Below are 12,052 nucleotides of genomic sequence, written 5' to 3' on the forward strand. Positions count from 1 at the left end.
TGCTCCCGAATGACACCTACTTAACCCCCCGATGTAAATTTGACATACATTTTTATTTATTTCAAATCAATTTTTCATCTTTTTACACTTTTTTTTGGTTCAAAATGACCAATTTCATACCTCAAAACCTCTTTTTTCAGCACTTTAACCCACTTTAACCCCATTCTTGCAGGTATTTCAATTATCGATTCACCTTGAAGGATGGCCGACGAGCTCGCGCGCATACAGCAATATGAGTACCGACAGAACTCGAATTTGGTTCTGTCGGTCGACTACAACCTCACCGATCGGCGAGGACGTGAGGAGCCGACCGGTGAGGTTCTTCCGATCACTGATAAGGAGATGAAGAAAATGAAGATGGGGGATAGGGCGCTGAAGAGCAAGGCGCCCATTCAGGAGCAGAAGAAGAAGAGGTAGGTCGTTTTTGACTGGAAAATTTGAAATTTTTGGTTAGAAAAACTCCAAAATTAGGATTAGCACCTGGAAAATAGCCTCAAAAACGCAATTTTCGGGTCATATACAGCTGAAAATGTTGAATTTTCACCTAAATATAGGACTTGTACCTGGAAAATAGCCTCAAAAAGCCATTTTTGTGTCATTTTTGACTGAAATATTAAATTTAAATTAAAGAAATTGCTCTGAAAATGTGATTAATGGCTGAAAAAAAGATCCAAAATCACCTTAAAAGCCATTTCCAGCTCATTTCTGACTGCAAAATTCGAATTTTAAGATTCTAAAACCCCTAAAAAACCATGTTTACTACTACTTGTCACCTCTCCCCTTGAGATTTCGAGTATTTTTGCGATGCATGGAAAATGAAATTTCAAAAAATCTGACCAGGTTTCTTTCTAACCCTTATAGCTAGAAAGTTACAATGTTAGTTGACAATTCTAATCAAATCTGACTTAAATTCTGAAATTCCGACCATAAATTTCCCATTTTCCAGCCGCCGCACGAGAGATGAGCAATCGAAGGCGCCACAACTCGGCAGAGGTGTTCTTGTGGACAACCATGAGCTCACTGGAGCCTACAAACCACGTACACAGGAGACGAAACAGACGTATGAAGTGATTCTGTCGTTCATTTATGATGCACTTGGAGATGCGCCACGAGAGGTGCTCTGTGGAGCGGCTGATGAAGTGCTGGCGGTGTTGAAGAGTGATAAGCTCAGAGAGAAAGGTTAGTTTTGAGTTTTGGGGTGGATTTCGGCTGAAAATCAGGGAATTTTAGCACTTAAAGCTCGTCTGGTGACCGTTTTCTGACACTAAAAGTCATTTTCACAATTTTACATTGCCAGATTCGTGTTTAGCACGCTTGATACAGTCCAGGAGCCAATTTTCGGCCCGAAATTCGATATTCGGTGTTTCCGTACTTTTGGGGCTACAGTAACCCCGAAAACGCTGAAAATGACGCTAGAAACTGCTAGGTTTTTGCATATATACCTGAATATTGCGGGAAATCCAAGGCGTGAGAATCGACGACAAAATGCACTTTTTTTGAATAATGCGTCAAACTTGACGCCAAAATGCACAGATTTTTGAATTTAGCACTGAGTTGTACGACAAAATACACAGAAACGGAATTTGTCGAAAAATACGCTGAATTTGACGACAAACTGCACAAATTTTTGAATTGTTGGAAAATACGCCAGATTTGACGACAAAATGCAGATATTATCTAATTTTGTGTAAGGCGCTATAATTGACGACAAAATGAACAGATTTTTGAATTTTCGGAGGATACATCAAATTTGACGACAAAATTCACAGATTTTGGAATATAAGCATTCCGAGCTCGAACAGATGACTCTAAAGTCACCTTTTGAGACAAAAATCTTGAAATTTAATGATTTTCATGAAAATTTTGATTTCAGAGAAAAAGAAAGAAGTTGAGGCCTTCCTCGGCAAGCTGACCGACGATCGTATCGCAGTTCTGACGAATCTCTCGAAGAAGATCACCGATTTCTCACTGGAAGAAGAGAGCAAACCAGAAGGAGACGACATCGATGAGAATGAAGGCGTCAACGTTCAATTCGAATCCGATGAGGAGGAAGATGACGGAGGGATGGTCAATGATATCGGAACAGATTCAGATGCAAGTGACGAGGAAGGAGGCGTGGATACCGACTACACAGCTACACTCAAAGGAGACGGAGGTCTGACGGAGGATGAGCAGAAGGCGAGAGGAATTCTTCATCCAAGAGATATTGATGCTCATTGGATTCAAAGAAGTCTTGCGAAATACTTCAAGGATCCTCTGATTGCCCAGCAGAAGCAAACTGAGGTTATTGGGATTCTAAAGAACGCCTCAGACGACAGAGATGCCGAAAATCAACTTGTACTTCTTCTGGGCTTCGATCAGTTTGAATTCATCAAGTGCCTTCGTCAGAATCGCCTCATGGTTCTCTATTGTACACTTCTCCGGCAGGCAAATGAGAAGGAACGGGAGAAGATTGAAGACGAGATGCGCTCCCGCCCGGAACTTCATCATATTCTTGCTCTCCTTCAGGAGACTGACGATGGATCCGTGGTACAGGTGGAGAAATCAAAGCGGGACGCTGAACGATCCAAAAAAGCGGCTGCGGCGGCTGATGAGGCGATTAGTGCAGGCCAATGGCAAGCAGGAAGGAAGGTGCTGGATTTCAACGATTTGTCGTTCAGTCAGGGATCACATTTGATGAGCAATAAGAGGTAGGATTTCCTCTTTGTTGTAGAATTTTTTTCTAAAAAATTGGTCCAGCCTGCTGGGTTTGTTTGGGTTTTGGCTGTGGTTTGAGCCTCTGTCTATGCTAGGTTAGTGAATAAAAAACGAAAAAAAAAACGAGTTCAAACGCAAGAAATCAATTTTAACGACATCTGGATGCACTGAAAACCAGAAAGACAGATTTCCAGACATCCGGATACACAGGCATACAGACTTTTGAAATTGTTTTGAAAATCAATCCATTTCTAGGCCATTTACCATGGTGGCCTAGAAAACTCTATTTGCGAAATTAGGCCATCATGTTACATGACCTAGAAAATACATCATGTGAATATCCGGACATTTCTGGGCCATTTACGATGGTGGCCTAGAGAATTCCTCTTGAAAAAGTTCGGCCACAAAAATAAATAGCCTAGAAAACCCACAAGATGAATATTAGGCCATTTCTAGGACATTTATCATGATGGCCTAGAAAACTCATCTTGTGAAAGTTAGGCCACCATGTTGAATGACCTAGAAAATACATCAGGTGAATATTAGGCCATTTCTAGGCAATTCAACATGGTGGTCTAGAAAAATCATGCTGAGAAAGTTCGGCCACTAGGATAATTGGCCTAGAAAACCCACCAGATGAATATTAGGCCATTTATCATGATGGCCTAGAAAACTCATCTTGTGGAAGTTAGGCCACCATGTTGAATGACCCAGAAATCACAACTAGTGCATGCTAGAACAGTTCTAGACAATTCACCATGATGGCCTAAAATCACGGTGAGAAAGTTAGACCTACCATGTTAATATGACCTAAAAACGCGCCAGGTGAATGTCAGTTCATTTTTAGGCAATTCAACATGGTGGTCTAGAAAAATCATGCTGAGAAAGTTAGGTCATTCTATCCCTCATATAAAATCACACACTACCAAATTTCAAGATGCGAACTTCCGGAAGGATCCTATCGTCGCCAGAAGAAATCCTACGAAGAAGTGCACGTCCCCGCCCTCAAACCACGCCCATTTGCCGAAGGAGAGAAGCTCGTCAAAATCTCGGAGCTCCCAAAATGGGCTCAACCGGCATTCGAAGGATACACCTCCCTGAACCGTGTCCAATCTCGTCTCTGCTCCTCAGCTCTCGAATCCAGCGAACATCTCCTCTTGTGTGCTCCAACTGGAGCCGGAAAGACCAACGTCGCGTTGCTCACAATGCTCCAAGAGATTGGAAAGCACTTGGCTGAGGATGGATCTGTGAAACTGGACGAATTCAAAATTGTCTACATTGCCCCAATGAAGTCTTTGGTACAAGAGATGGTGGGAAGTTTCTCGAAACGTCTTGCTCCATTCGGGATTACGGTAGGAGAAATGACAGGAGATGCTCAAATGAGCAAGGAGCAGTTTATGGCGACTCAAGTGATTGTTTGTACCCCGGAGAAGTATGATGTCGTCACCAGAAAGGGTGGAGAACGAGCTTATAACCAAATGGTCCGATTGCTCATCATTGATGAGATCCATTTGCTTCACGACGATCGTGGACCGGTGCTAGAGTCGATTGTAGTCAGAACCATCCGTCAAATGGAACAGAATCATGATGAATGTAGACTAGTTGGACTATCAGCTACCCTTCCCAATTATCAGGATGTTGCCACTTTCCTCAGAGTCAAACCAGAACATTTGCACTTCTTTGATAACAGCTATCGTCCAGTTCCACTCGAACAACAGTACATTGGAGTCACTGAGAAGAAGGCGTTGAAGAGATTCCAAGCTATGAATGATGTGGTTTATGATAAGATCATGGAGCACGCTGGAAAGTCGCAAGTGCTGGTTTTCGTGCATTCGAGAAAAGAGACGGCGAAAACGGCCAAGGCTATCCGAGACGCTTGTCTGGAGAAGGATACGCTGTCGGCGTTCATGAGAGAAGGATCGGCGAGTACGGAGATTCTGAGAACGGAGGCTGAGCAGGTGAAGAATCTGGATTTGAAGGACTTGCTGCCGTATGGATTCGCGATTCACCACGCTGGAATGAACCGGGTGGATCGTACGCTGGTTGAGGACTTGTTTGCGGATAGACATATTCAGGTGAGACATCAATAAGCTTAAAGTAGGCTAAAAATGAGCTAAAATAGACTAAAAATAAGTTAAACGGCTCAAAAGGAGCTAAAAATAACTGAAAATTACTAAAAATAGATTAAAAATGAAATTAAAATCGCTGGAAATGAGCTGAAAATATACTTAAAAAGGTAAAAATAGGCCAAAATATAACTAAAAATAGGCTTAAAAAACTCTGAAATAGTCTGAAAATCAGGTAAAAATAGACAAAAATAAGCTAAAAATGCTAAAAACAGGCAAACACTACTTTTAAATGACTAAAAATCAGCTGAAAACGAGCAAAAATAGGCTTAAAACAGACTTAAAAATGATGAGAACAGGCTTAAAATCGGCTAAAAATGGCTGAAAATAAGCTGAAAATAGACTGAAAATTATAAAAATTAGGCCTAAAATGTGCCAAAAATGGGCTCCCGGACATTTCGCAGCCAGACATTTCGCAGCCGGACATTTCGCAGCCTCTGATAACGTCAGAAAATCAGAATTCCAAGTTCTTAGGTTTTGAAAAAAAATATTTTAATGTCAGAAATTGAATTTCCGAAGAATTCAGCTGAAAAATAGCAAAAAAAAAGAAATTCTAAAAAATTTCATAAAAGTGAAGATTTAGCAGTTTTCAATTGATTGAATTCTTCCTTGCTATTTTTTCAGCCGAATTCTTCGAAAATTCAAATTCTGACATTAAAATATACTTTTTTTCAAAACCTAAGAACTTGGAATTCTGATTTCCTGACGTTATCAGAGGCTGCGAAATGTCCGGGAGCCCCAAAAATGAACTTATATAACGAAACATTGCACAGATTCATGAATTTTCGAATAATACACCAAAATTCACGAAAAAGTTCACAGATTTTTGAATTTGACACCAAATTTCACGACAAAATGCACTGAAATCGGAATTTTCGAATAGTACACCAAAATTGAAGACACCTTCAAATTCCCCTTCTTCTAGGTGCTCTTCTCGACTGCAACCCTCGCCTGGGGAGTCAACTTGCCAGCTCATACCGTCATCATCAAAGGAACCCAAATCTACAATCCGGAGAAAGGACGTTGGACCGAACTCGGAGCACTCGACATCATGCAAATGTTGGGACGTGCCGGACGTCCACAATACGACGAGCGAGGAGAGGGAATTCTGATTACGAATCATTCGGAACTACAGTACTACCTGTCTTTGATGAATCAACAACTTCCGGTTGAGAGTCAGATGGTCTCTCGACTGACGGACATGCTCAACGCGGAAGTTGTGCTGGGTACGGTTAGCAGTGTTTCGGAGGCCACGAACTGGTTGGGATACACTTTCCTGTTTGTGAGAATGTTGAAGAATCCAACGCTCTATGGAATTACGCATGAGCAAGCGGTAAGTGATTTTTGAAACCTCAATTTTCGAATTTCCCGCCCCTGAAAACTCCTAAAAACGTTTTCAAAAACAATTTGCCACTGGTGGGGTTCGAACCCAAGACCCCTTGGCTCCAAAATTTCAGACGAAAATCCCACTAGGCCATCTGAGCAAATTTAGAAAACTTTGATTTTTGGACCGAAATATGGGTTTTTAAAACGTTTCGAGGTATTTTGAGCATAAAAATGACGATATTTGAAGTTTTGATGACAATAAAGGTTCAAAAAGGTCCGAAAAATCATTTTCTAAGCTTTTAAAGCTCGATTTTTAATTTTGCCGGTGGATTGGAACCTGAGACCCTTTGGCTCCAAAACTTCGGCCGAAAATCCCACTTTGCCATCAGAGCAAATTTTGACAAATCTAGTTTTTAGACCGGAATATGGGTTTTTAGGGGATTTGAAGGTGTTTTGAGCATAAAAATGACGATTTTTGTGCCTAAAAATAGCTTTTCGATGTAATTTTTAATTTTGATGTGAATCTACGTGCTTTTCTGCACAAAATGAAGCGAACACCATATCTAAATTAATTTTTTCTAATCATAGTTTTTTTCCAGCGCGCCGATCCACTTCTCGAACAACGTCGTGCCGATCTGATCCACACCGCGTGCGTCCTCCTCGACAAGGCCGGTCTCATCAAATACGACAAACGATCCGGAATCATCCAGGCGACAGAACTCGGACGCATCGCTTCCCACTTCTACTGTACCTATGAATCCATGCAAACCTACAACAAGCTGCTCATCGAGACGTGCTCCGATATCGATCTCTTCCGAATCTTCTCAATGAGCTCTGAATTCAAATTGCTCTCCGTTAGAGATGAAGAGAAATTGGAGCTTCAGAAGCTCGCCGAGCACGCCCCGATTCCCATCAAAGAGAATTTAGACGAAGCATCTGCCAAGACCAATGTCCTCCTTCAAGCCTACATTTCTCAGTTGAAATTGGAAGGATTCGCTCTTCAAGCTGATATGGTCTTCGTTGCTCAATCAGCTGGACGTCTGTTCCGTGCTCTATTCGAGATTGTTCTCTGGAGAGGATGGGCGGGGCTTGCTCAGAAGGTGCTCACGCTGTGTAAGATGGTTACACAGAGACAATGGGGATCGTTGAACCCGCTCCATCAGTTTAAGAAGATTCCTAGTGAAGTGGTTAGATCGATTGATAAGAAGAACTACTCGTTTGATAGGCTGTATGACCTGGATCAACATCAATTGGGAGATCTTATCAAGATGCCAAAGATGGGAAAACCATTGTACAAGTTTATCCGGCAATTCCCAAAACTTGAAATGACCACGCTGATCCAGCCAATCACAAGAACTACAATGAGAATCGAGTTGACTATCACTCCGGACTTCCAATGGGATGATAAGGTTCATGGGAATGCAGAAGGCTTCTGGATCTTCATCGAAGACACCGACGGCGAGAAAATCCTCCATCACGAGTTCTTCCTGCTCAAACAGAAGTTCTGTACCGATGAGCATGTTGTCAAGATGATTGTCCCGATGTTCGACCCAATGCCACCACTCTACTACGTTCGAATCGTTTCCGATCGATGGATTGGCGCGGAGACGGTGCTTCCGATCTCGTTCCGTCATCTGATTCTTCCCGAGAAGTATCCACCACCAACTGAGCTTCTCGACTTGCAGCCACTGCCGATTTCTGCGGTATCCAACAAAGAGTTCCAGGCAGTGTTCGCTGAGAGTGGATTCAAGGTGTTCAATCCGATTCAGACACAGGTAAGGTAGTTTTTTATAATAAGAAGTACGGTAGCTTTGGAAAATGAGGATTACAGTAGTTTTTTTAGAAGTTTAGGATTCCGGATCCATTAGTTCATGACCTAAAAATCTAGAAAATTGGACCGCCACCTTGAAAATCGATAAAGTCAGGTCGTGACCTAGAAACCCCAAGAAAAATGAGGCCGTGACCTGGAAAATCGAGAAAGTTGGGTCATGTCCTAGGAAAAAAGTAGGTCATGATCTAGAAAAATTGGGCCGTGACCTGGAAAATCAAAAAAATTAAGCCACGACCTAAATAATTAAAAAATTAGGGCATGACCTAGAAAATTTGAAAAATTAGACCGTGACCTGGCAAATTTTGGCTGAAAATATGCTTGAAGTTTCTTAAAATAGGCAGAAAATAGGTCAAAATGACTTAAACTAGGTCAAAAATGAATTTAAATAAATTAAAATGACTCTAAATTTGCAAAAAATGGCTTAAAATATGCCACAAATGACTCTAAATAGGCCTAAATTGACTCTAAATTTGCAAAAAATGGCTTAAAATATGCCAATAATGGCTCTAAATAATTCAAAAATGACTTTAAACAGACCAAAATTGACGATTTGCAAAAAATGGCTTAAAATGGGCCAAAAAGTGGCCTAGAAAAATTAGGCCCCGACCTTGTTCTCTTCAAAATCTTATTTTTTCAGGTCTTCCGTACAGTCTTCGAATCCAACGAGAACGTGATCGTCTGCGCTCCAAATGGCTCTGGAAAAACGGCAATCGCCGAGCTCGCGATCCTTCGACACTTTGAGAACACTCCAGAATCGAAAGCCGTCTACATCACGCCAATGGAAGATATGGCGTCGAAAGTGTACGCCGATTGGAAACGTCGTCTGGAGGGTGCCATCGGACACACCGTCGTTCTTCTGACAGGAGAGCAAACGCTTGATTTGAAGCTAGCTCAACGCGGACAGCTCATTATCTCGACGCCAGAACGATGGGATAACATCTCGCGGCGATGGAAGCAGAGGAAATCAGTGCAAAATGTGAAACTGTTCATCGCAGACGACCTGCATATGATTGGTGCCAACAATGGACCTGTGTTTGAAGTTGTGTGCTCCAGAACTCGCTATATTTCCTCTCAATTGGACTCTGCTGTACGTGTTGTTGCTCTCTCCTCATCTCTCACCAACGCCAGAGACTTGGGAATGTGGCTCGGATGCTCGGCAGCCGCCACGTTCAATTTCATGCCACAGACGCGTCCAGTGCCATTGGATTTGGAGATTAAGTCGTTCAATTTGTCCCATAATGCCTCTAGATTCGCCGCTATGGAACGACCAGTTTATCAAGCGATTTGCAGACACGCAGGAAAATTGGAGCCGAAACCAGCATTGGTGAGTTTTGAGATTTTCAGAATTAGCGCTAAAACGTCAGAGAAAATACATTTTATGATGAATTTTCAGCCCGAAATCATCAGATTTCGAAGCTGAAAATGAGAAATTTCAGCCCAAAATTATCAGATTTTGATGCTATAAATGATCAATTTCAGCCAAAAAATGTCCTATTTCGAAGCTGAAAATGATCAATTTCAGCCCGAAATCATCAGATTTCGAAGCTGAAAATGAGCAGTTTCAGCCCAAAATTATCATATTTTGATGCTATAAATGATCAATTTCAGCCTAAAAATGTCCTGTTTCGAAGCTGAAAATGAGCAGTTTCAGCCCAAAATCATCAAATTTTGAAGCTGAAATGAGCAATTTCGCTCCTAAAATTATCAGCTTTTTAAGCTGAAAATTATGAGTTTTAGCCAGAAATATCAGCTTCTGAAGCTGAAAATGAGCAATTTCGGACCCAAAATGATAGATTTCCGACCAAAAATTATCAAGTTTTGATGAGAAAATAGGCTTTTTCAGCTTGAAAAATGTCGAACTTCCCATTGAAATTGATATTTTTGACCGGCAAAAATAAAAATAAGATGAAAATCATTAATTTTCTAGTCAAAGGTTTCTAAATCACCTTTTAAAATCGCCCTCCCTCCCAAACGTCCAAATCTTTTCCAGGTCTTCGTCCCAGTGCGTCGTCAAACCCGTCCAGTCGCCGTCGCTCTTCTCACGATGGCCCTCGCCGACGGAACCCCCAAACGATTCCTGCGCCTCTCCGAACACGACGACACCTTCCAAGCGCTTCTAGCAGACATTGAAGACGAATCCCTCCGTGAAGCCGTCTCCTGTGGTGTCGGTTTCCTTCACGAGGGCTCATCTCCAAAAGACGTTCACATCGTTCAACAACTCTTCGAATCCAACGCCATCCAGGTGTGCGTCGTGCCACGTGGCATGTGCTATCAAATCGAAATGAGTGCTTATCTGGTGGTTATCATGGATACGCAATTCTACAACGGAAAGTACCATGTCTATGAGGATTACCCCATTGCCGATATGCTCCATATGGTCGGCCTGGCGAATCGCCCGATTCTGGACTCAGAAGCCAAGTGTGTGGTGATGTGTCAATCGTCGAAACGTGCCTACTATCGCAAATTCCTTGGTGATCCGCTGCCAGTCGAATCGCATTTGGACCATTGTCTTCATGATCATTTCAACGCGGAAATTGTCACAAAGACTATCGAGAATAAGCAGGACGCTATTGATGTGAGTTTTTATGGCTGTAATAGGCTTGAAATGGCTCAAAATAAGTCAAAAATGGTCTAAAATAGGCTTAAAATGATTCAAATCGGCTCAAAATAATCAAAAATAGGCATAAAATTGTCTCAATTAGGCGTCAAGTGGTCTAAATAAGGCATAACAAAGTGGTTCAAAAAAGGATTAGGATAGTTCTAAATAGGCTTAATAGTCCGAAATAAGCTTCTAATAGTCTAAAATAGGCTCTACACAGTTCAAAGTAGACTTCGAATGGTCGAAATTCGGCATAATATGTCCCAGAATAGTCTCAAAATGGTCCAAAATTGGCTTTAAAAAGTCTAAAGGCTTAAAATGGGCAAAAATATGCTAAAATGCACTCAATTAGCCTTAAATTGGTCCAAAATATGATTGAAATGGCTAAAAATAGAATCCTAATAGTCTAAAATAGGCTCTAAACGGTTCAAAGTAGACCGAAATGGTCCAGATTAGGCTTAAAATAGTCCTACATAGGTTTGAAATTGTCCGAAATAGGCTTAAAATGGCTCAAAATAGGCTTAAAATAGACCAAAATAGGCTTCTAATAGTCTAAAATAGGCTCTAAAAAGTCCAAGCTAGACTTAAAATAGTCCAGATTAGGGTGAAAATAGTGAAAAGTAGGCTTTAAATGATCCAAGTTCGGCATAAAATGTCCCAAAATAGTCCACAAAATGGTCTCAAATAGGCTAAAAATGCACTCAATTAAGCAGAAAACGGTTCAAAATAGGCGTCAAGTTGTCTAAAATAAGCTTAAATTGGTCCAAAATAGGCTTAAATGCCCTGGAAAAAAACTAAAAAAGAAAAAAAAAGGTGATAGCTCGCGGAGGGACTTGAACCCCCATTCCCGGTTCCGGAGTCCGGTGCCTTATCCATTAGGCCACGCGGGCGTTCGAAAACAATCGAGGTCGACTTGACACATATTGTAGGTAAACAAGGTTGTTTACCTGTAAACAACTTTGTTTACTGTTTTGATTGCGAAGTGAAATGGAAAAAAGAGGTATTGTCTATTCAAAATAATTAGGCCACCATGTCGAAATCCCAAGATTTCAAAAATTCCACTCACCTCTTAATCGTAAGCAATGCGTTGGATTCCTGATCTCCAACCACCAACCACCATCCCTCTTCCTTCCGTTTCTGTGGAAATAATGGTGCAACCACCGGCGGTGCCAGCCCATCAATATCATTATCTCTCTCCAGCGAAACAGCCAACATCAAGTTGTCCTGTGTGGTCACCGTTGAGCTCTCCAACTCCGTTGCCACCTCAATCGACGGGTAGTGGTTACAGAATCGTGCCACGTCAGCAAGCTCCGCCCCCTCCATTTGCAGAATCTCCGATCTGTCATCGTTCTCCAGCTCCAGAAGCTCAAACACTGATGTTACATCTTTGGCCTTGGCGCGCTCGATAAGAGCTGTGGAGCAGTGTGGAAGCTGTTTAAGGTAGGGCTCACTGGAGTACATGGCCTGTGTGAG

General features: G+C 41.8%; 2 protein-coding genes and 1 non-coding gene across 3 annotated transcripts in view; 1 reads left to right on the forward strand and 2 right to left on the reverse strand.

Moving 5' to 3' along the window:
- The window catches only part of CBG07907, a gene marked incomplete at both ends in the record, with an annotated part of 11,468 nt that extends 11,076 nt beyond the window's left edge, over positions 1–392 (reverse strand). Inside the window, one exon of the mRNA XM_045243019.1 lies at positions 285–392. Coding sequence (XP_045093606.1) covers positions 285–392 — 108 coding nt within the window. The remainder of the gene's footprint in view (positions 1–284) is intronic.
- CBG07909 overlaps positions 202–12,052 on the forward strand; it is a gene marked incomplete at both ends in the record, with an annotated part of 14,260 nt that continues 2,409 nt past the window's right edge. The window contains 8 exons of the mRNA XM_002631875.1: positions 202–413; positions 947–1,179; positions 1,874–2,690; positions 3,635–4,772; positions 5,749–6,156; positions 6,749–7,924; positions 8,618–9,304; positions 9,971–10,555. Of these exons, the coding sequence (XP_002631921.1) occupies positions 202–413; positions 947–1,179; positions 1,874–2,690; positions 3,635–4,772; positions 5,749–6,156; positions 6,749–7,924; positions 8,618–9,304; positions 9,971–10,555 (5,256 nt within the window). The remainder of the gene's footprint in view (positions 414–946; positions 1,180–1,873; positions 2,691–3,634; positions 4,773–5,748; positions 6,157–6,748; positions 7,925–8,617; positions 9,305–9,970; positions 10,556–12,052) is intronic.
- CBG28535 lies at positions 11,398–11,469 on the reverse strand. The gene has a single exon. It is a non-coding gene (tRNA).

Source organism: Caenorhabditis briggsae (assembly GCF_000004555.2).
Source record: "Caenorhabditis briggsae complete genome, chrII, whole genome shotgun sequence".
Taxonomy (NCBI): Eukaryota; Metazoa; Nematoda; class Chromadorea; order Rhabditida; family Rhabditidae; genus Caenorhabditis; species Caenorhabditis briggsae.